The sequence below is a fragment of the Enhydra lutris genome, unplaced genomic scaffold (assembly GCF_002288905.1).
Source record: "Enhydra lutris kenyoni isolate GAN:26980312 unplaced genomic scaffold, ASM228890v2 scaffoldscaffold16, whole genome shotgun sequence".
Lineage (NCBI taxonomy): Eukaryota > Metazoa > Chordata > Mammalia > Carnivora > Mustelidae > Enhydra > Enhydra lutris.
The window spans coordinates 18501603-18527488 of record NW_019154100.1 but is presented as its reverse complement, the minus strand read 5'-3'; the positions used below and the strand labels follow the sequence as shown (position 1 = coordinate 18527488).

At 36.6% G+C, this 25886-nt stretch overlaps 1 protein-coding gene across 1 annotated transcript in view; it reads right to left on the bottom strand.

The window, feature by feature from the left end:
- Positions 1-23594, bottom strand: part of LOC111147275 (aryl hydrocarbon receptor) — a 56266-nt gene extending 32672 nt beyond the window's left edge. The window contains exons 1-2 of the mRNA XM_022503219.1: positions 22958-23594; positions 11303-11490 (exon numbers count right to left, since the gene is read on the bottom strand). Of these exons, the coding sequence (XP_022358927.1) occupies positions 11303-11490; positions 22958-23022 (253 nt within the window). The 5' untranslated portion in view covers positions 23023-23594. The remainder of the gene's footprint in view (positions 1-11302; positions 11491-22957) is intronic.
- Between the last annotated feature and the right edge of the window lie 2292 nt (positions 23595-25886).

Here is a 25886-nt window from a genome sequence, read left to right as displayed (position 1 = left end):
GTGAAATGTGTAAGCCTGATGATTCACAGACCTGTACCCCTCGGGCAAATAATACATTATATGTTAATAAAAATAATTAAAAAAAAAAAAAAAGAAAAGCAGACACTAAAAATGAGAATCTATTAGGACTGCTATGACGGCTATACAACATAGATTTGAAAGTACTTCACAATTTTAAGTTATTATAAAAATTATATGCATAATCAGATTGCACAGGATACTTTAAACATTACATCATTAGAATTAAATTCACATTTGATAGGAACAAAACGTAGTATCTGAAAATAAGTCACAGCCAATTCTGCTACTTGAGAAGCATTTGCTATAACAAACAGACATTTGATAAAATCCTCCCCATCTGCAAGAACACTATACCTTCCAAAATATGAAGATCTGACTTTAGACAGCCTGTGGAATATTAAGATAATAAAGCACTAAAATATTTCAACTATTTCCCCTCTTTGAGAGATCAGTGAAGCAACTATACAAGAATTTGATCTAACTGATGAAGGAATCTAGAATATAAATATTATCAGAGCATTATCAAATGGTCATTTTACTGACTGATTCAAGTTTTTCTCCCACAAGTATTTAACCATATCCATTTGCTATATGGCATTTTCCTTCCTTATACATCTAAGCTTGGATTTCCACTTCTCCCTACAAGCCAACTATTTCCTCTTTGAAAAACATGCTCTGAATCGTTCAACAGAGAAATTCATAAGGGAGAAATATACTGGCATGTGGTAAACTGTATTTTGAATGTTACTATAGTTTTCAGTTAAACAGATAGATGACATGGTAAATATCTTGTGCCAGGAAAAAGCATAAGACTTTTAAATCTCTTTGTGTTGATACAAATTAAATTTATTTTATAATAATATTTATCATCTCCTTTATTACTTCTGGCAGAAAAAGTTAAATTCCATTCCCTCAGTGATAGAAGCATAAAGGAAAGCAAAGCTATCACTATAAAGTTCAACCACATAAACCTCTATAAATTAGAAAGAGTTAAGTAATACAATATTTCTCAAAAATAAAGAAAACAGTCCCAGCTTAGTCCAGGATGAATTAGTATTTACAAATAATACATTAAGTGTACCTAAGGAGAGGTTTTTCTATGTGCTTTGGGGTAAGAGAGAGATATTTCATTTCAACACAAAGTTTTTATTTATTTGTAAATATAGTGTTCTTTTGAGGGGAAGAAGGAAGAGTCTGAAACTAAAGAAGACTACACTATAGCCTAAGTTTTCTGAAACACAAAGATTAGGTCTACACAGTTTACACAATAGTTTCTGATGATATTAGAGTGTTTTTTTTTTTTTTCCTACCTAGAAATTTCTAATCACCAAGGCAGAATGAAACTAAATTCAGGCTTTAAAAAATGCAAATGTTTGTTTATATCTTTATGATTGAATATAGGTTGCAAAACCATAGTTTATGATCTTTTTAGCAAATCCAAAAAAACATCATCTTAAAGCTGAGTAAGTCCTTAAAAGTTAGACCTATTCCAGCTCTCAATTAAGTGGAAACCGACTTCCAAAGACGTTTAACATTTTCCCACTTTCACATTTCATTATACACAATTCCATGCAACTGTGTTAGGTCACTGAATTAACAGAACCAACAAGAGCAGTTAGTTTACCTTTTCAGTGGGGAAGGAGTTGCACTGAGCTTTCCACATATACAAGAGTGGAATTCAAACTGCATTCTGCAGCAGACTTTAATCAAGTAGAGCAGTGACTCTCAAAATTCCAGACATTAGAATCAACAGGAAGGCTATGGCTATTAAAACACATTACTGCACTTCACTCTAAAATTGCTGCTTTACCTAGACAATTATCATATGGTTTCATTTATTTGTGGAACATAAGGAATAGCATGGAGGACATTGGGAGCAGGAAGGGAAAAATGAAGGGGGGGTTGGAATCAAAGGGGGAGACTAACCATGAGAGACTGTGGACTTGTGGACTCCAAGAAACAAACTGAGGGTTTTAGAGGGGACGGGGGTAGGGGGATGGGTTAGCCCAGGGGTGGGTATTAAGGAGGGCATGTATTGCATGGAGCACTGAGTGTTATACACAAACAATGAATCATGGAACACTACATCAAAAACTAATGATGTACTGTATGGTGACTAACATAACACAATAAAATAAAAAACATATAAATAAATAAAATTTCTGATTTAGGAGATTTAGGGCGGCATTTTATGGTTTGCATTGCTAAGAAGTTCCCAAGTGATGCTGAGGACCAGGTGCCATATTTTAAGAATCAGTCACTTCAGAAATTCATGATCTTGGAAACTCACAGTTTTGGAAATAACTTACAAATGTTACAGATCTCATTGCTTTATTATTTTCTAAAATTATCATTCCTCTATTTAAAGAGTGCTCTTATTAATATGAATGTCTTCAGGAAATAACTCAATGCCAATTTTACAAAGATCAAAAGAGAAGCACAAAATTTAAGACTGACACAAAGAATTAGAATTCTGTATGTATACAAATACAGCAAGTAGGCACTCTGCCCAGCGTTTATAGCCTCACCAAAGCAAGCCATGTCACCTCTCCCTGAATAAATTGTCTAGATTTAAGTGTGCGCCCCTTCTGAAAAAGGAAACAATATGGGGGAATAAGTTATTACATATTATGCTAAAAGGCTAAAAAGTTTATTAGCAAATTTCCATCTCTAAATCAAAATACAAAATTAATTCAAGAGATTGTCAGATGATATGACGACCAGGTCTGAAAGGCCTCTAAGCATATTCCACAATGACCACAAAATTATCCATTAAAACAAGTAAAATATCAGTATTCCACAAGAAATAATTATCATTTCTATAACAATTTTAATTATAAAATTGATTTCACACATCTCATTTTTTAGGATAAATCCACCACAAACTTAAAGCATGGGGCACACAAACATTCTTACTGTCCATGCTGATAAGATGAAGACCCTGGGAAACAGTGAGGTTAAAGGTCATCTCTAAGGCTACAGGATTAGCCTCCACGTCTCCTGCTTGTTAGTGCTTTTGTTCTATGACAATCTCCCTCCACCATGCTAAGTTAAAGAGAAGGAATGCTGCCTCCGTAACATATAGACCAAGACATATGACACCAGGCACTACCAACAATCCAGCTGACAAAAGAATATCTGTAAAACTGACCATAAAAGGCACCCCCACCTAATATGAGAAAATTTGAGGCTAGAAGAAACCAGAATAATCCAATACAATTTTAGGCTAAATTGATTTGCTGTGACTCTGCTTGTTTCCTTTCTCAACCTCCCACTGCAAACACCTAAATGGTTTTCTGGCTTCTATGGACAATCAAGGACCATAATAACTACTCCTGTAGTATTATGATTTTTTTGTATGGACTTTAATTTCATTTTAGTTTATACTTTCAAGTGCAATTTTCTTTTGACCCCCTAATTTAAGAACTTGAAACACCAAATGAAGGCATTTTTATGCAAACTATCACCTCAGCACAGTTTTATATTCTATATACACACAGATTTGCTTTTCTCAAACTCTGTTCATACTTAAAACATCTCATCTCTGATATCTTTCCTGTTATTCTATTTGCTCTCCTCTGGAATATTTTACTCACTTTCATAATTTAGAGTATTATTCCCACTATATTACAATGACTCCAAAATCTAAATCTCCACTGATGAATAAATGAATTTCAGTTACTGATTTAAAATGGTTGATCAAAAAGTAGAAAAGCTGTGTAAGAGCATGATTTAAAAATAAGACATAGGGGCGCCTGGGTGGCTCAGTGGGTTGAACCGCTGCCTTCGGTTCAGGTCATGATCCCAGGTCCTGGGTTCGAGCCCCACATCGGGCTTTCTGCTCAGCGGGGAGCCTGCTTCCTCCTCTCTCTCTGCCTGCCTCTCTGCTTACTTGTGATTTCTCTCTGTCAAATAAATAAATAAAATCTTTAAAAAAAAAATAAGACATAAACATGATTACTACATAAAATGATTAGTGGTAACATAACTGCATTTCATCACAGGCTCTAAAGTGATCAATTTTGTGCTCTATGTGAATACAGTTTCTAAAACACTGTAACAGGAAGATGTTGTAGATTTCTACTAACCAGATCACAAAGCCACATAAAAAAAAAAATCAAACAAATTAACTACTTGTTTTTTGGAAATACTTGTCAAAGCAAATGAATACTCAGTGAGGAAAATATCCTATATGAAATATCATAAAATACTAAATTTATTCATAGAATCTGGGGCACCTGAGTGGCTCAGTTGGCTTAGCATCTGACTCTTGATTTCAGCTCAGGTCATGATCTCAGGGTCATGAAATCAACCCCGCAGCATCCCAGCTCTGTGTTGAGTACATGGCCTACTTGAGATTCTCTTTCTCTCACTCCCTCTGCCCCTCCACCCCTGCTCATGCTCTCTCTAAAAATAAATGTTAAAAAGTTCATAGAACCTAATGAATCTAAGTTAGAATATTTGAAGAAAAGAGAAATTATGAAGAAAAGAGAAATTAAATTCCTTATCCAAAAAGATCATATTATTAAATGTAAGAGCCAGGATTTAAACACAACTTCAACTAGACTCAATAAGAATATTCTACTATTCTTTTTATTCAACCATGTTTCAATTTGCATAGATTTGAGAATAAAGGCCATGCATTAAAATTTAAAAGAATTTATAAATTTTATAGCTTTAGTTATGGAAACTATCATGAATGTTATAATTAGTTACATGCTTTAGAATATGAATTCTGGGGGAAAAAAGGCTCAATTATAAAAAAGTAGATAATACCAGAGATAAAAGAAACTTAATACTATATGATGATTTTGAATGTGCTCATCTTTTAGGCAAACCACCACAGATATTTCTAGAATTAAGAAATCTCATTTGCTGTAATACTTTGTTACCAAAATTTTTGTAAACTACTTGGTATACAGTGACTTTAAAGTATAGCAATGCAGATAAAAGTAGCATACAAATCCCATGAATGAAAAGCATACATATAAAACCACCAAACTTTAAAAAGCTTCAACTTCACAAGTGCTTTTTATATAATTCATTTCTCTGCTTGTTCAAACTCATTTTTCACATGTATGTTTCTCAAGATAGTGTTCTGGGTTACACAGACAGCAAAACAGGATTGAAATCCAGAGAAACACACAAGCTGAAGATGAATAAACACAACAGCTCTCTTTTGAAAACCTAATTAACTGGAAATGAACTGTTAAATAACTAAAAAAAGGAAGATGAAGAAAAGAGCACAGATAATTTTTAAATTTAAAATAAAGTCAACAAAGATCCCTGGTAAACAATGAGATTGAATAAATGTGAGCTCATCACATCATGTAAATTACCTGTTGTCATCGTCCCCTCTCAGAGCATTTTTTGACTTCGTGAATTTAGAACATTCCAATATGTAAATATTACTACACTTTATAAAATGATGATTGTTTTAAGTATGTGTAATGATTCAAGAATCGGATGTCGTTCTCCTCTGTCACCTAGTTCTTAAACTAACCAGAAACTGTTCCCTATAAAGGCAGGAGCTGGGAATTAGAAACTCAGATCCCCAAACTCACTTCCGTCAGGCTTCCTAAAACCTAGACAAAATTAACTCTTTCTTGTTTCTAAGTTTCCTTACCACAGATTAACTTTATAGACCTCAGTTCTAAAGATGCCACAAAGAATAACCCGTGACTTAGATATAATGGAGGAAGCAAAAAACCTCACAGTTAACAAATTTTAGTGGTGTGATATGTACTATGAATATTTTACCAAAATAACAAATATTACATGCCACTGATCCCTACTATTGCCTCACTAAAAGAAAACTTTTCTGCCTTTTCTACCTCATTAGATACTTGGGTCTCAGCAGAGATATGAATTAACCATACCCATGTTTTTAATTTTGGGGATGTCCAAAGGTAAAATAATTTAAACACAAACACTTACATAATGATGCATGTTTTAAAAAGTGATAATGAAATTTAACCCAAATTTTTTTATGTGCTGCAACTGTTCCTTCTAAGAATAAAACATTACCATACTGATTCCGATTGGTCAACAAGCCCGATGTCTGCTGTTTGACCTGGCACTAAGAGACACAATACGGGAGGAAACAAGCCTTTCCCTTCATATCAACCAATTTCAGAGGCTGGGCTGTAACCACCCAAATCCTAGTCTCCCCAAATAAACTATTATTGATCATAGTCATTAAGTTATTTAAACTTATTAGATATCTTCCCTCTCAGAGGTAACATGATATTTGAGTTTAATACTCATTTTGTGCAAAAAAAAAAAACAAAACAAAACAAAAAAACACCCAAAACCAAAAACAAAATCTGTTTTGTGACTTTAAGGCTCCACTTTTCTTTTTATAACAAAGCAAGGTTTAATCTTAACATTCTAGAATTTGGTGAAAAAGTCTGAAAATAATTTTAAAGATTTTAGGCTTTCAGCCCGTATTTCCAGGACCTAAGTCCACACTGACTTGTCAGATCACAGCTCCATTTGGTCATTTAACTGTCCTCAGGTCTGCACTGACTTGATCCGTCTTGAGAGGCAAAAATGGCCCTTTACCATGTTTAATTACCCACATCAGAAAACATCAATTTTGGATTTGGGGTATTTATTTTCTAAAAAAACACTAAAGACTCTACGGAGAAACCTCAAAGATACGTAATGTCGAGAAGTCTTCTGGGGAAAAACATAGGTAACATAGAAGAGCAATGTTACTGTGGAAACTGAATAGAACTTAAACAGCTTTTGCTATTTTAATTATTCTCTTCTTATTAATATATTGAGGTTATTAATCCTTAAAACATGTCTACATGTGTCCACTGTGCAGAAACTAATAATAAAGTATCACCTTATTCTGGAATTTTTAACCTATCAAATTTACAAAAGGAGTGATTTATTTAAAAAACACTGAGTCTATTTGCACATTCCATCTATGCTGACAAAAATTTTAAAAGTACCAAGATTGCCAGACTGCTGGGAGGTACAAAAGGAGCATCCGACGAAGAAGAAAACAACCAGTGAACCACGAACAAGATAATACCCGTAAAGAGAAGGCAAAGGAGCAAAGAGATAGCTAACGAATGCAAAGGGGAGTACTGATTTGAGAATAGTAGCAGTTGATACTAATTTGTCCTAAAAAGATGTATGTAGCTTTCACATTTGCATCCTTAAATCCTTATACACATTTCACTGTATGAGCCAGCCAATCAGAGGCCATGTACAAAATTCTACTGCTATAATTCCACAAAATATTTCTCACATCTGTTTATTTATAAATAGAGACGAAGATAACTAATGGAATGAATAACTATAATTGGCTACTAACAGATTATCTGGGAAGAGCAAAATATTAACGTCTTACAGTAAGTTCCAGACCTGTATTTTTAAGTACATAATCTAGAATTTCAATTTTTGCATTTTACATTGTCTTTCAGATGTAAGTTAGTGAAACTGAGATAATATTTACTGACCGCCTACCATGGGTCAGACATTGCTCTAAGTGCTTAAGATACAGCAGTACACATAATATCCCCAAGGAGTTTCCATTATATTTAGTGAAACAGGCGCAGTACTTTTAAGTACACCAGAAAAACCACAGCATGATAGTATAAAAATGAAAAATTTTATAATGATTAGCTCATCTGCAGCATAAACAGAGTATGAAGTAAAAAATAATTCCCTGACCAGTCTCTTCATTATCTAGAAGATACAGAGTTCAAGAGTTTTCAAGGACTAAACATCCAAAGATTTTCTCAATTAGTTCTTCAGCTCAAACCAAAACCAGTATCTAACAAAACTTCAGATCTTCTTACTTCCCTTGAAAATGCTACCTAAGTATTGCATTAATAATATTGAATAGGTACATTTCTAAAGGGTTTCCCATACTCTATTTGTCACAGTTGCTGAGACACTATTAGAACTATTAGAGAACAGAAATCTTTTTCTCCCTTTTTTTCTTTTTGGTGAATTCAGCACCCACACCGTTTAGAATAAAGTGCAATATCAAATTACAAAGAAATTGCTTCTTACTTTACCATAACTGAAAAATGCCTAAATCTTGTTCTAGTACTTCAAAGTTATATTTCACAATGTTTTGACTAATTAGAAATGGATAGATATTATTGTACTTAAACTAGAAGTGCTCTTTTCAGACTGTCAGAGCAGTAAGGTCACAGCTCCAGAGTTTAAGAAGATCCACCCAACCTGGATTATTTAAACTCGTAGTAAATAGATGTATTTTCTTGGAAAAATATCTATTGTTACAGTAAAACTTGAGTTTCCTTTCTAACAAGATTGTATGATTACTCGTTTATATTGTTCTTTCCGCAGGAATTCACACACCCCCTGTTTGCATCCTGTTATTCACTTAGAGCTTCCCTTCACTTCGCTATACTGTTTCCCTAATAGTGGGAGACAGGCTTTAACTACACATAAAGATCCTCATCAGTCAACATGCTCCAAGTCTCCTTGTTTGCACCATTTAGTATATGTTCAGGTCTTAGGAATTATCTTGAAAAATTTATTGTCTTTGTCCTTACAAACTACCACACTGCCTTCCTAGATCATGGAGGTCTGGAGAAGACTATGGGATCTTTTCTACTGATTATTTCCCTCACTTTCCACCTAATTCTGTACCTGTATTGAACAACCTAAGAAACTACTTAGGGTATGCAATCCACTGAAACCTAAGCAAACACATTTACAGTCTTCCCAAAATTTTATACATTTCGGTTTGTCTTTCTGAAGGCAAAGAAAAAAAATTTTAAGTAATTCAGACATAATCAAAGCCAAATTAAATCAGTGCCTCAGACTCACCTAGGATGCATACGAAAAATACAGATTCCCTGGTTCTACATAGGAACTACACAGAATCAGCATAAGAGGAACATGCCCTAGAATCTGCTAAGTTTTAATAGGCTTTCCATGTTATTCTCATACATAATGAAGTTAAAATATCAGTAATGCAAAGGACCTAAAATGAAAGGTAATATAATTGATGAAGGAATGACACATCTAGAGTAATAAGATCCTTCTGTTAAATACATTGAACCAGAATAAAAAATAAACTCATTAATGAAAAGTTAAGGAAATAATTTTTAACACCTAAGAACTCCATAACGAGCCCTGCTAAGCTATTGCATTCTTTATAAGGTAGGCTTAGAATGTCCTTTACTTGAGACAGACATGTCTAACCATGAAAAAAATATACACATACATATGTATATATATATATAAATTTATACATTAAATATGCATATATTATCTTAATTAGCATGCACACATGCGCGCACACACACACGCACACACACACACTGCCTAGAAAACAATAATGATTTTAATACTTAAATGGCAGCTGGCTACTCGCTAAGCTGTTTCAATCCTGATCCATCACTTTTGAACAGAGCACAAAAAAATACATTTTTTTTCACTTTTTAACATTTATAGTTTGATTTCCCATTACAGAGGAGCAGAAAAAGAAAAATGCAAAATGACTAACATCAATTCATCTTCACCAGAGTCAAGGAATAACATCTCTCTGGCTTCTGGGCTGTAAAATCTCTAAGGGCAGGGACCACATCCTACATGTCATGGAACCCCTCCACCCAAAGATCAAGCCATGAGCACCGCACGTGAACAAACGCTGAGGGTTCGGAGAGCATTCCACAAAGCCAGGAGTGCCTCGAGGTTACAGTCTACAATAGGGGCTCCCAAACTGCCACGTGGATCTAACCCCACCACTCGACCAGAGTTTGACTCTGCAGGTCTAGGGTGGTGCCCAAGACCGGGCATTTCTAACAAGTTCGCAGGTGACACTACGGCTGCTTGTTTGGGGACGGCACTTTGAGAGCCACAGATCAGGGGAAAGTCTTCAGGACTCCACTATATAAAGGATTCCTAGAAAAGAGAAGTAACTGTCATATGGTTCGGAAAAACAACACAGGGCATCTAGAAACCAGGGTTCTAGTCCCAGCGCTATCACAAAATGACTACGTAGTTGATAAACATACACACGCACACCACTGAATACCACATAATCCATCTCCAAGATGAAGGATCTGGTGTAGATGAAAACGGAAAACTCAAAGACTCGATAGGTCAGAAAAAATATAAGTGTCACTATAACCCTCAGCCGCATAATCTCCCCTGAAAGGATCATCCTCATATCAATGTATATGGCCCAAACCACAAGTGTTAAACAACATGGCTTTGATCCAAGATAAAGAACATACACAGCAAGCAACGGAAAAAAATGTCCAGACTAAGCACTCAAACCATTTAAATATAAACCTAAAGGGAAATAACTGTTTTGCAATATTCTAAACACAAATTATAAATTCAAGCATCTGTGAATGTGTCTAGGGCAGCAGTAGCAGCAGCATCTGAGAGCCTGTTAGAATGCAAAATTTCTGGCTACCACCAGAAATTACCTACAGAATTAGAACTTTCATCTTAACAAGATCCCTATGTGATTTGTAAGCACATTAAAGTTTGAGAAGCCCTGACAGGCCACTGAGATTTCGACCATTAATTCTTTACTGCTGTTTGTAAAATAACATGATATATTTAAAAGACTGAACATTTCCTGAAAAAAAAAAAAAAAATCTATGTCTTACTTATAAACAGATAAAAGGAGAAACTGAGGAATTATTTTACATGAGAAGATACACTGAAATATTACCTTCAAACAAAAACTTCCATTTAAAATACTATGAAATAACATACGGTTAAAAGGTAACCACCTAGCTCAAATCACTAACTTCAGGGCTAAGTAAAATGAGGTATAGGGAAGTTAAGTGGTTTGATTAAAATCAAATAGTCTGTCATTGGCACAATGGAGAGTGAAATCCAATTCTACCGACTCCTATAATAACATATTCTTTCTGGTGGAAAAAAATTTAAGGACATTTTCCTGGAGTAAATTACACAGTTAACATAAAGTAGAAGTGTACCTAATTTTTAAAGAATGAAATATCTACACAAAACATATCGAAGGAAATCAGCAAAAAATATGTCATAGTATATGTGTTTTGGTCCATTAAAAAAAAGAGAGAGAGAGAAACTTTCAAAATTTGAATTGGAAGAAAGAGAACTGGAATCTGACGAACTAATAGGGGCATAACATTCAAACATACGATTTTCAAAGGATGATACCACATGTCATTTAAGTGGCAGCATTTTCTTGATGAATGAATCTGGAATACTTATTTTTAGAAATACTAAAAGTTTGGCTTTGTTAATTAAATTTTACCATACATTAATAAACAAAACTTCTTACCATCAAAGAAGCTCTTGGCTCTTAGGTAACTGACACTAAGCCTGAGAACTGAAAGTTTGTCCAGCTTATTAATAACATCTTGGGGAAAAGGCAGCAGATTGGCCAAACGGTCCAACTCTGTATTAAGTCGGTCTCTATGTCGCTTGGAAGGATTTGACTTGATTCCTTCAGCTGGGATTGGCTTGACACTGAAAAACAAATAAAATACCACAAAATACTTTAAACTACATAGAGCAAAAATTTCTGTTGTATTATAGCTCCTAACTATTTCTCTAATCAAACAAACACCTAAAATGTACTTCAAGTTAACATAAATCCTCTCAAAATACTCCTTTCATATCTTAATTAAGAAAAACAAGGGAGTGGGTAAAATTCTTCATAATGTTTTATTAAAAGCTTATGGACCCATCTTAAGAAAATGCTGAGTACATCTTATGTACCTCATACTTCCTCTACTTCATACATTTGTGGTATCATGATTCCCAATAACAAATCCTAGTGGATTTTTCTTCAAACCCAGCCATTGCTATGGAAAGAAAAAAAAAGAAATCTGTAATAAATTATGTGAAAATTATGCTTCTTTTGCTATCTTCTACAAGAAGTATCTTGGAACAATTTATGATGTAGATAGATAAGAACTACCCTGAATAAAAAGCTTATCTTTATCACCCCCAACTTCCTCTATTTAACACTTTCATCCTGTCAGTGACAAGTATTCAAAGCGCTTTGGTACCTCAGATGGTCATCCAGCATCTAATGGGGTCCTCCAACATTAAAAAAAATAAAATTGACTTTGTTTATTTATACTCATTGATCAACAGATATCAGATGTTAACTGTGATTACTGGCAAATTTTGCTTTTAGGACTGGTCAACAATTCCAAATAAATATTAGCTTTCATAGTTAATATCGCAATTAGAAAATTCAAATTAGAAACTCCAACACTTAGCATGATTTTCATAAGAGAGAAAAGATATTTATGGTTAGCAGTAGAACCTGAGCTTAGAAATGAGAAACTGGGTAACTTCACACAAAGGGCTTAGCCAGGTTTTCACAGCAGATATCCACTGTTTAAAATGAATTTACAGATCATCAGACATCCATACTGAAATATAGAGAAGATATACAGCAGATATCCACTGTTTAAAATGAATTTACAGATCATCAGACATCCATACTGAAATATAGAGAAGATATACAGCAAATCATGCTTCTGCACCTTTCCATTTGCCATAAAATAAAAACTTATGCAGGGTATTCTTACAACAAAGACTCTCCCACCCCAGTTTTTATTGAGAAAACAAAGAGATTTTCAACAATTCAAATTATAGTATCTTAAAAATAGAAACTAGCTTGAATATAGTGCTATTAATTTGATTTAATCACAAATATTTCTAGATACTTTGTTTTCTTTTTTTTTTAAGATTTTATTTATTTATTAGAGAGAGATCACAAGTAGATGGAGAGGCAGGCAGAGAGAGAGAGAGAGAGAGAGAGAAGCAGGCTCCCTGCTGAGCAGAGAGCCCGATGCGGGACTCGATCCCAGGACCCTGAGATCATGACCTGAGCCGAAGGCAGCAGCTTAACCCACTGAGCCACCCAGGCGCCCGATACTTTGTTTTCAATGTCATATATGGTGACTACTTTATATATAAATTAACAAGTCAATATAAAATTTAAATGTTTTAATATTGTCCCTAACAAATAATTTCTAGAACTTGTCTGTTTCTATTTTTATTACAGTTTATGTTATTTCTACAAAAATAAGAGTTAATAAATTGATAAAGTATATGGCATTAATTCAAAATAAATCAGGTACTTTCTCCAGACTGTTTGTATAACTGCATACTTAACAGAAAATGGTGACTATTTCTCTAGGTGTTTTCCCCTAATCATACTACATTTATACTCAAATTCAAATTATCTTAAACTTCTTCAATGTCACTGAATTCCAAATGTTACCTATAATGAATGCCGACCTCACTGAGTAATTCTCTACTGATCGATCACTTGTTAATACAAATATTTCCTTGTACTTATCATGTCTTGGGTAGTCTAGGAAGACATTCTCCTACATATTCAAAAATTATGATAGGAGCAAAGTATGTGAGCAAAGGTTTGAAAAAAGATTTTTATAGACAAGGTGATATCTGAGATGGGCCTTTAAAGATGAAGAAGGTTTCAGGAGGAGGCAGGACTGAGAAACGATGAACTGTGATAAGTCCCCTGTGTGGAGTGTGAAGCCCAGAGAGCAAGAGAGAGGAGAAGGGGGAAGCTAGTTAGGCCACATTCTTGCAACAGTGACCGCCTACCGTGGGCCAATCAGACGACTCAGCAGTGAACAATGCATACTAAAGTTCCTGTTCTCATAAAGCTTACATTTCAGTGGAAGACACAAATAAATAAATGAATGAACAAACATAAGACTCTGGGGGCTGGTAAGTGTTAAGAAGAAAAATAATAAGCAAGAGAAGGAATTAAGGAGTGACAAGGGTGCTGGTTTTGAGAGCTGGGAATGGTCTCTGGTGTTCTGCTGCAGCACTGACATAGCTACGGCCAAAGAGTGAGCCCTGTGGGTGTCTGATGAAAAAATGTTGAAGACAGAGCAAACAGCAAATTTCCTCCCAGAAATGGTATAAAGTTAGACTTTGGTATCTAGGACTCATCTTTCAGCTGGGATTTACATAACCAGTCTTGTATTTTACTAAGCTGACTCTGGCTATGGAGAGGACGAAATGTAGGGCAGCTCTCACCGAAGCTAGCACCGCTTTCTGAAATACAAATCCATGTCACTCCTCAATTCAAACCTATCAGTGGCTCTGCACAGTCCATGTTCCTTAACCTAGCAAAAAAAAAAAAAAAAAAGGCTTCTGGATCTTTTACGGTCCCCTAACTGTCGTCCGGCCTCATTCCTCCAACCAAATCCTTTCCTGTCCATTATTCGCCAGAGGGAAGAAATTACTTTGTTACCAATATATACTTTGGTGCTTCATACATGCTACTCTCCAGAATTCTCCTGTTCTCTTCCATCAGCTTCAAAGCCCTGCTCAATTCACTTACTTTTGTGAAGTCCTCCCTGCCCTCCTCACAACGCATCTCTCCTGTACCACTTCTGTACCTTGGGCATCAGATGCAAATGTCTTATACAACCACTCCATTAAGGAATATCCTGTGCAGATAGCATTCTCAACAAGCTGAAACTGAAATCTTGCACTCCTGGTAGCTTTCCAGCAATGATTATAAAACATCAGGGAGAAGACAGTAACAAACCTCAAGGCGAGACAAGCTGATAGGACACAGAGAAGAAAAAGAGCACTCAAGATACTCCTCCACGTGGTACTGCTGCCTATCTCGTGCTGGCTCCCAGCTGACTTCAACCCTGAGCTAGGGCAAAACACTTCTTTGCAAGATGTCAAATTGCCCACAGCTCCCGTGTGTTACTATGCACATTATGGAAGGTTTACCATGCGATCAAATTTCCTAAGTTACATAACCGGTGTTACATATACTTGTTTGTTGTTCTTATTACTATGTAGCTTTTATTATTTTTGTATCTCTGTTGCTCAGCACAGTACTTGACATAGAGTGAACTTTCAATTAATGTCTGCTGATCAGAAGTATCCAGAAAAAAAGTAATCAGAGCCTCACCAAAGGCAGTGACAGTACACATATCTGGCAGTAGACGTTTAAACATAGCACTTTGTGCCCACCACAAAGCTTGCTATATACCAAGACACAAACGTTTGCCGATGGGGCAAGAAAGTATGGAAAAGGAAAACACTGAATGAGGGAGAGGTTGCTAATTACTGAAATTTGTAGCTTGAGGTAATAACTATATTCCTAAGGGATGGTACACCAAGGAGAAAGAGACTTGAGGACTGACCTTGATGATACCAAATTTAGGTATAAGGTTGAGGATGAGACACAGGCAAAGACAACAGAGGATGAATTATAAGAAGATGGGAAAAGATCCAGGGCAGAATATTTTAAAAGTTACACAACAAAATCAAATGTACAGAAAAATGAAGTAAGGTCAGAGCTGAGAAGTATCCAGAGGGCATGGCATTTCAAAAATACACTGTTGTAAAAGCTAAAGTAACAGACATTACATGCTTTTTCACTGATTTTCTAAGAAATATTCAGAACTGGGCGCTTGGGTGGCTCAGTGGGTTAAAGCCTCTGCCATCGGCTCAGGTCATGATCTCAGGGTCCTGGGATCGAGTCCCGAGTTGGGCTCTCTGCTCAGCAGAGAGCCTGCTTCCTCCTCTCTCTCTGCCTGCCTCTCTGCCTACTTGTGATCTGTCAAATAAATAAATAAATAAAAATCTTTAAAAAAAAAAAAAAGAAATATTCAGAACTATTTTGTGAAACTATTTCATCCTTATCTATACATTTTAAAGATGCATATAATAAATATAGAGAGTAAACTTACATCCATTGCACTCGACTTTGGTTACACTAGTACTTTTACTTTTGTTACTGCCTTTAAATCTATGCCAAAATATACTGCCAAGCATCTATTTAAATAAAAAGCCACATCTGAAATACAAACAAACATCCCTGTAAGATTAGATTTGAAAGATCTGAAGTAGATATCTCTTGAAATAGAGACCACTGATGTTGATATAGCAAAGGAGCTATTTATTATGCTTTTTTTAAACGTTACCTCAGAAACCTTGTCCCAACCTGCAAATCAGAACTGTTGTGAAATCAAGACTCTAGTTGACTCCCTGCGGTGCTTCTGTTTTAAAGCCCTGTGTGCTGTTAGTACTGCTGTTAACAAGCCCAACAGCACAGCCAATGCCAGTTTGAGCGCCATCTTTAAAGCCTTTTTCATATCCCAGTGTAGAATGTCTTAGGGGCATCTCTAGTGCCCAGTGCAGAAAGCAAAGTTAAAATTTTAACCCAGTTTAGTCATAAAAATTACCTTAACTGTAAATGTTTGTTTTTATACATTTATCATAAAACCTCAAATGACATACAAAGATATAGCTTCAGTAATCCTTTGAGATTAAAGCAACATTTTCTAATAGAGATTACCTACTACAGTACTGAGTCTGCTCTATCAGCATTTTCCTCTCAGTGATTTAATCTACTCCCAAATGTCTTATTCCACATACTAATAAATTGTTTGTCTTTACTTCCAGTGTCTCTCATTCATATTTTCCAGAACTTGAGCACCCCCTTCTCTCCATGTGATATGGTACTACTCTTCACTCAAGCCAACAGCCAATTGAAATGTTCTTCAGTAAATCTCTGTACCCTAGTGACTATACTCAAGCCATTCATTCATCATTTCCACCCCATGGCTTCAGTGTGCACTTATTTATCTCTGATTGTCAATGTTGAATGTGTAATGTCTTAAATTATATGATTAATGTAATGTTGGAGAAGTGATCTTTAACACAAATGAAGTAAAATTTCATTGACAAGCTGAATACAGGTGAATATTTTACTTCCCTAGATGAGGAGAAAAACATCTATAAAAACTTCAGAGAATTCTAGCTGGAAGCCACTTTTAATGAATCATATTTCTTCAGTCATTCTCTTGCTGTCACTCTATAGCTGTGATAAGTCCTTTTTTTCTGAGGCAAGAAGCAATAACGTACAAATACTTTACAGTCTCTAGGACCTTATAAGTGAAAACCAGACCATGAAATATGCCCTAGAAATCATGGTTACTCCCAAAATCCTGAAAAAAAGTTACTGAAAATATTGCCCTTTACCTCTTCTTATGTTAATATACTTAAAAAAAAAAAATTTCCATTGGAACACACATAAAATATATCTACCATACATAAAGCACTAAAACAAAAATTGTAAGTGGTCAGTCGTTAAGTTAGTAAACAATGCTCAAATACCCATGTGCATGATACTAGGAAGCTCTTGTTGCCACAAGGACAAATAAAAGACTGACCTAACCTTAAAGAATTTATCTTTTTTACTAGGAGGAGATGCACTGTAAAAAGGCAAAATCAAACACAATGTATCATACAATAATCCAGTTGCCACAAAAGTGATGCCCAAGAGTTGAAAAAAGTAAGAGTAGGCAGAGTAATGAGGGCAGGTTTCATGAAGATGTGACATGTAAATCAGATCTTAAAAGACAGGTAACTCACTTCCAGCTTCATGACCGCAGAGCATAAAGCCCTCTACAAAGACCCTTCTCTTCAAACAAGTCGTGCCAGACAAGGAAAACATGAGACAGAAACAATAAACCTAACAGAGAACTAAAACCCAGATATTAATAATAAGAAGAAAAATAGGTAGAAACAAAATCAATGATAACATAGAACAGGAGGAAGGAAAATGTAATCATAGCATATTACTTAGCTCAGCAGTAAACAATATTTACAGTTAAAAAATAATGAAGCATCAAAACTGTATTTAATCTAAAATAGTACTAAAGTTATATTGGGAGGGTGAAGAAAGATGAGGGCAAAGGAGAAATGAAAGAACACTAATTAATAACTATCACAATAAAAGATCAACAGATAATACCTGTTATGCTAAAAAGAAGAAAGCATTATACACAATTTACTGACTTTTTTTTTTAATTTACTGACTTTCTTAACTGTGCATGTGTTAATAGGAATACATTGCCAAAAAAAAATTCAATCAAAAAAAGGGGGGAAAGCCAACAAACAACCGAAAAATATAAGATAAAGCAAAGCAATATGTAAAGGATACCTCAAGAAGAAAAATCTCCACTTGTACTATTACTAACTACTATGACTACAACATACCATACACATACACATTTACATTCCCAACATTTATGTTCAATTACCTATCCCTCCTGTCTTTTTTGCCTATGAAATTGGCAAACCACATTTTAAAGCAAAAATGCAAGGGCACAGACACTCTCACATATAACCAATAGGAATAAATTTTCTGTAGAGTAATTTGACACTATATTTCAGAGCACATTTGGCTCCACCTTGAAAGTATGCATATAAAACTTTGAACTTCCAAATTCCACTTACAGGAATTTTTCCTAAGGAAACAACTAAGATTTGCCTGAAATTCATGTATCTCAGGAGTGTTCTCTGAAATACTAAAGTATTAAAAGGCTGGAAATAACAGAATTTACTCCCAAAAGAAAAACAGTTAAGTTATGGAATATTCACATGATGGAATACTATGCAGCCACTGCAAACAGTATTTTAAAGGGAGGGAGGGAGGTAGTAAATTAAGAAGATTGTAGGAAAAGACTAAGAGGAAAGAGCATGAGTGCAAGTGTGGAGTTAAACAAAAGTCTGGGAAATGGTAAGTCATTTATTTCAGAACACTAAGTACATAAGGAGAAACACCGGACATTCAGGAAATCCCTAATATACAGGTGTGCCTTATGTATCACTAAACTTATTCACATGAAGCAATACTGTGAAGTTGGTAATAACATAAGCTTTGGAGCCATAAAACGTGAAATCTGATATTCAAACTCAGGTTTTTTCATTTACTACCTGACAATGCCGAATCTGAACCTCAGATTTCCATCTATAAAACATATTTATTTTAAAATAAAATGTATATAAAGCACCGTGCAAACAAATATCACAGTAAGTCCTAACAAACAGTAGCTTTTTGATAATTAAACCACTATGCAAAAAAATCCACTTTCAAAGAACTGTGGAGGTAGAAATGTACTATTGTTAGAGATGTGCATGGTATTGATTTCTAAGTACTTGTCCTAACTACATACAACGCCAAGCACGTGCTATGTTAGTTTGTCAGTGGAGTAGCACCTTTCAGCCTAAGCATAACTGAGAACATAATCATATACTGCCTCTTACAGGAGAACTGAGTGTTCTGTGATAACGTAAGCTGAAATTCTTTAAAGAATAGACTTTTACATTTCCGTTTCATTTATATCATCAACAATCTTTACAGTTTATAACAAGCTTTTGTTCTGTTAAGTTTAGTTGTGAAAGTGGCAGTGTAGGTGCTGACTGTCCTGCTCTATTGGTCAATCACTTGCTCAGATCTACAAAAGCAAGGAAACTAGACCTCATTCTTTAACTTAGACCTAAAGCTCCTTCAATTTATTTCTCACTTTTCCCTCTATTTGCCATTTATTTTCCACAAATGCTGATAACTGAACACTTTCACTTACTCATTTCACAGTTCCAATATGTAAGAGTCTTTACAGTCACTATGTACAAACTAAGTTAAACCATCTGAGAGAAAAATGATGGTGAAGCAATAATACGTAATTCAAAAGACTTATCTTTTTATTTTAAAAGCTATTTAGAGGGGCGCCTGGGTGGCTTAGTGGGTTAAAGCTTCTGCCTTCCGCTCGGGTCATGATCCCAGGGTCCTGGGATTAAGCCCCACATGGGGCTCTCTGCTCAGCGGGGAGCCTGCTTCCCCCTCTCTCTCTGCCTGCCTCTCTACCTACTTGTGATCTCTGTCTGTCAAATACATAAATAAAATCTTAAAAAAAAAAAAAAAAGCTATTTAGAATGGTATCATAGTACATTTATATAAAACATTTTTAGTAAAACAATACATAATTTTATTCTACTAAGTATTATATAAATGAGGCTCATTGGACTTAAATAGAACAGCAATTTAGCAAATATTGCAGGAAAGACCATTCTTTTGTATTATATAACATTATTATTATGTTAATAAAGGAAAAAGGATCATCTAAGACTAAGAAGTTATTACCAGTCCTGACATTTCATGATGGCTATCTTGACCACCATTACTGTGATTATCATTTTTTAAGCGTAGATAGTATTTACTCAACACCTATTATTTACCAACGATCAGTAATACCTTCCTAGAAATACAGTAAATTGAAGTTCCACTAAAACTTTCTCTGTAGTAATAAAATTTTTAAAATTATAAAAATATATAAAGTTATTATTAAGAAAAAAGATTCTGTTTAACTCAATAGTGTGCTTTTAATCTATCTTGATGAGACAAATTAAGAAAGTCAACTAAGCAAAGTAAGCAAATGAAAATACTTTCATCTCCAAAGAAAATAAAACAGGAAAAAATTTAAGTTTAAAAAAAAAAAAAAAAACCTGCCTGCCTTCCAAGCAGGGTTATTACATATAGAGCAACACTTTAAGGAATGAATCCATTGCTAAGGGTATCTTATGAAAATGCCTTTAGGAACATGGGTCTGGTGCAAGGTTGGTTCATATGCTTTAATTTCCTAATTTAATTACTCCAAAAAGAAAGGAAACATTTACTGAGCATCTACTATGTACAAGATACTTTAGTGGGATTAAACTGAACACACAGTTGTATTTCCTACCAATTAGATAATTTTCAATGTGAGATTTGCCACTAGAGGGAGTTTATCTTGTTTGATAAATTCAACTGAAGATGGACTGGAAGAACTTCAGGTTAAAGTCATCACCTACTTAATTCCAAAATTTTATGGAACTGTATATTAAAATGACTGTCTAAGTAACAGTCCTATAATTATAATAGCACATTTTTTCATTAAAATAAAATGATTCTCACTCAAGGGATTAAAATTAAATAGATCTCAATAGCATTTTCAGCTCAGACTGGATCTATTTTTCTGACAGTGCTGGCCTATTTTAGACCTTGTTAGCTAAAAACTAGTAACTAAAAATTCATATTAAATTTAATATTAGGTTTAATGGCTACATTCCTAAAATGAACTTTGATTAATTGCCTTCTAGAGTGAACCATTTTTCATTCAGGTAAAAAGTTATAATCAATTTCACCTGATTCTGTAAATGCCAGGAGTAGGCTTTTCTTCGGAAGCAATGTAGTGACATTTTGAGGTATTTACAGGACTAGAAGCAATGCATGGTGCTCAACAAAGATCTGATAAACATCTATACTAACTAAAATAAAATGAAGGTGAATGTGGAAAATGCTTTAATTACACTGTATTATGAGAGATTATTAAATACAAATATATTAAAAGGTTTTAGGAAGTCTATTAAAATGTTAAGATAAAATAATGAAAGGTACATCTTATACAAATAAAAAATAATATATTTAAAGGGAAGATCTTTAATAAAATGTTAATTAAAGTCAAAGTTGTTAAACTTTATAATGAATACAATACTAAGGCTTTTGATTTTTTTTTTAAAGTAATCTAGATACTTTGTTACAAAAATGACTGAAACCTAAAAATTCACCACGGAGATGTTCACGTTTTCTAACCATACACGTAAAACCCATGATGTCTCTATTTTATATTATGCTAAGTGTACTACTGTATTAATAAATACATAGAACAGGCATTTGGGATACCTCTCAATTTTAAATAACCATCAAGGACAAGGTTAAGTTAGGCGAATACATTTTTATATAAGAAACCACTCCACAAAATGCATGTCACAGAACTGCCAAGACACAAAACTGCTGACTAGGCAGTATTCCTAATGTCAGCCCCACTGCAGGATAAGACTTTGAATTTTAATCAGTATATTTATAGGTTAATATCCTCTGTTAATCCCAACCCTAAATCTGAAGAACTATGATAACTGAAATTCTAAAAGGAAATTAAAACTCCAGAATAATGACATATAATGAAAATAATGAAAAATCCAGCTACTGGTTCCAAATCAAAATTTTAAACTGTTACTTTTCTGAGCTGGATTAATGACCTAAATTAAGTTTTAAGCAAAATGCACACGTCTGATTTGTGCTGAGTAAACGTTTGTGTTCTTAAAATGGTTTATGAAAATTTGAAAAATGTTAAGTAACTCAAAGATCATCATTAATAATAAACACATGAATACAGCCAACTCCCAGCAGTCAATCTGTGTCAAGCACAGATTTTTTTCTGAAACGTTATCTTAAAGTATTTACCATCTTACACAAATATCTCACCAAAACAAACAAAATATCTAAGTTTCTAATAGCTCTATTAGAATTGACAAAACTTTGAAGCAGGAGGAAAAGGTAATTAAAGAAAGATGCTAGGAATGCAAACGTCTGTCTCAGTAATTCCAGCTCCAAATCTTTCAATTCACACACCCTAAAATCACCTCAAAAGTGTAAGGAAGTTCCCCCAAAGGGTGGCTGAACATACAAATCCCCCACTATATCCTGTCCACCACACTCACTCATCCCCGCTACCACCTCTATATATTTTACCGATAGATCACGTTGAGCGCTACAAAATTACTGCCAAATAAGTAAATAGAAGCGCAGCAGAAACCCAGTTGCAGGGGCCGAAAAATATCTTCACAGGAACTCAGAGCCTTTCTTACAGACGGCACGTGTTTAGCTCTTTAAAACATCTGGCCCTACCAAGGAATGGGAATAATAACCGTACTTTAACCTAACCCATGAGGATATTAAAAGTGGAAGGGGATTTCAAGGCGGTTTTATGTTAACTAATCCACCAGCCCCATAGGGCAGGCTAGACCTGTCAACAAATTAGGAACACAGAAAAGAGAACAGGGGTGCAGAAGGATGGGGGTGCGAAAGGGTGCGTGCGCGTCGCGGACGGGGGGAGGCGCGCAATTTTTTAAATGCAGTAATTAAAAATGGAAAAATCCAAGGCCTGGGTCTCTCCGCTGGCCTCCAAATCTCGATTCCACAGACTGTATCGGGAATGAACCTAATCTCTAGACGGCGAGGATTTGGGGGCGGGGTAGCGCCCCCCCCTCCCCGCACCAGCACAGGGGACGCGCTCCGGACACTCACGTTTTCTGCACCGGCTTCCGCCGCTTGCGACTGGCGTAGGTGATGTGGGCGCTGCTACTGTTCATGGTGCCCAGCCGGCGGCGGCTCCTTCCTGGGAGCGGGCGAGACTGCCCGGTGCCCGGGATCCGGCAGCAACCGGGACGACTGCAGTAGCCCGCGCCGGCTTCCACGAAGTCACGCCCGCTCCACCTGCGTCCTCCCCAGGCGGTGGCTCAGACGCCGCGCGCCCGGAATCGGGGCTCCAGCAGCCCCGCGCGGCCAGGTGAGTTACCCGGGTCTGGAGCGGAGCGGCGAGGGGCGGAGACCCGTGAGCAAAGCGGCGCAGGTGCCGTCTGCACGGGAGGAGGCGGCGCTGCGCTGTCCGCAGGTGAGGCGGCCCGGGTGGAGGAGGAGCCTGGCCCGCCTGTTTGGAATCCTGGCCTGGGTCGCGCGTTGTGGCGCCGCGCCCCGTGACCGTCGCCGCGGCCCCTTGGGTAAGGGAGGCGCCGCCGCGCTGCTCCTGGGGCTTCCCCTATGCCGGGTGCTTCCCGCCTGCCGAACTCGGACTCCGGCAGCACTCCGGTGCCACCAGCTTCCGCTCGGCTACGCGGCTGTCTCTGGTCCTGGTCACGTTCTCGGGACCGAGCGTCGAGTAGACTCTCCTGCGGAGCCTCTCGCAGCGGCACACACCCGCTGAATAGCAGACGCGCCCCCGACCCCTCTCGGGCTCCGCCCACATATCGTAGCCCCGCCCCATCCTATTGGCCCCGCCCCTCTGTTCCATTCCCTTGAGGGCCCCACCCTCCCTGCGTGTGATGACGGAAGACGTAAGGACGCGCCCCCGGCCTCCCTTCCAGTAGCCATCTTCTTGAGGTCAAGGGGGTGGACACTGTGGAAACATTTGCAGTCCAGAAAAGAGGTGTGACAACAAATTATGTAGTAGCCAAACTCTTTGTAGCTAGAGTAGCGCAACACAGACGTACCAAATAGTGAGCTTAACTTCACCTACGTGAGAGTGACTCAGCAAACTTTTGGCTAATAATTAGAGCGAGTTGGCAGATAACCAATGGGACTCTAAATATTTTCCTAGAGGGGAAGACTTAATTCAGGAGGCCACACACAAGTTGAACTTGAAGGCTAAGAGTTTCCCTGGCCTTTAGTTTTGTTTTGTTTTGTCCTCATGCTAGACAATATAGTATCTTTTCCGCAGCCAGAAAAACATTATTCTACAGTCAGATTTCAGTGGGATGGAAAGGAAGCAAGGAAGAAGGAAATAACGCAGCATTTGGAGATAATAAGTAATCTGGTAGATTGGAGAGAGGAGCTGGAAGTGAAGTTCAGGAATTCTAGGACCAAATCACAAAGCCTTAATGAAGACTCTAGATTTTGCCCTGTAGTCAATGGAAGCCTTTTAAAGATACTCAGCAGGAAGTGACCGTGTGGTGTCTCGCAAAGTCACTCTGGGAGGAACGTGCAAACTCAATTACAGGAGAGCAAGCCTGGATGCAGGTGGAGTAGTAAGAGAGTTGCTGAAACAGTCCAGGTCAAAGTCCAGGGAAGTGGCAGTAGGACAGAAAGAAGAAAGAACAAATAGATGATGATAGAAAGGGATAAGGAAATAGAAGAAGACATCGATCTCAAATGTCTTCAAGATTTCTGACTCTGTGCTGATAACCAGGATAGTGAACACAAAGAGAGAAATATGTTTACATGTCAGGAACAGAAGGATATCCAGACTGAGATGTCTAGATGATATCTCCCACCATATCCATTCCTACAGTTTGATATGTCCTGAGGCCTTTTCCACTGGTGAGTTTGTAACCTCAAATTCGGTGCATCAATAAACTGAACTTATCATTTGGTTTAGCTGAAACTGCTTTATCATTGGCTCTGCCATTCTGTAGATCACCTATGAAATATCTCCAACTTCCCTTCCAGTTCTAATTATTACAGCAAATGCTATTACATTTTATTCTTTGCAATATCGCTAATTCATCTCCCTCCACTTTATTCTTCAATAATTACAGAAATAGAGTGCCCAACTCAAATGGCATACTATTTGGGATTAAACTGATATTAACCTCTCCACACCTTAATTCATCAAGAGTTATTTTGAGGGTAACAAATTTGTGTCAGGAATTGTGCTAGTACTGGGGAGATAATGGTGAACAAAAACAGAAATGTAGGGGCGCCTGGGTGGCTCAGGGGGTAAAGCCTCTGCCTTCAGCTCAGGTCATGATCTCAGGGGCCTGGGATCGAGCCCCGCATCGGGCTCTCTGCTGGGCAGGGAGCTTGCTTCTCCCTCTCTCTCTGCCTGCCTCTCTGCCTACTTGTGATCTCTCTCTCTGTGTCAAATAAATAAAGTCTTTAAAAAAACAAAACAAAACAAAACAAAACCAGAAAGGTACCATGCTTTCCAGGAATATTGTAATATTGTAATCTTTTAGGGAATTTGACCTATTCATTAAGGCAAAGATAGGCTTTTCCAAAAAATGGTAATTGAGTTGAGATCTGAAGGAGAAACAGGGTTACCTAGGAAAAAATAGGGCAAGAGCATTCCAAGCCAATGCAACAGTACAAGCAACATCCCTTTAGTCAGAAGGAGCTTGGCAGATGTGAGGGACTAATAAAATATCAGGGCATCAGTGGTGAAATTTGTGTTTAAAAAGTATCGTCATATCTACAGGGTGTAGAACAGATTAAAGAGGGGAGGAGCAGAGTAGCATGGATGAAAGTAATACTCCTTAAGAAACCAATTGCTATAGACTACCCCGGAGATGACAATTATTGACACTAGAGGAGAGGATGGTGGAGATGAAGAAAATTGAATAGATTCCATAGATATTTGGGAGGTCTTGGAGGATAGAGTGGACATATGACAGCGAGGGAAGAGGAAGTATCAAAAACTTAATAGTTTTCTGGACTATGTATCTGGCTATGTTACGTAGCA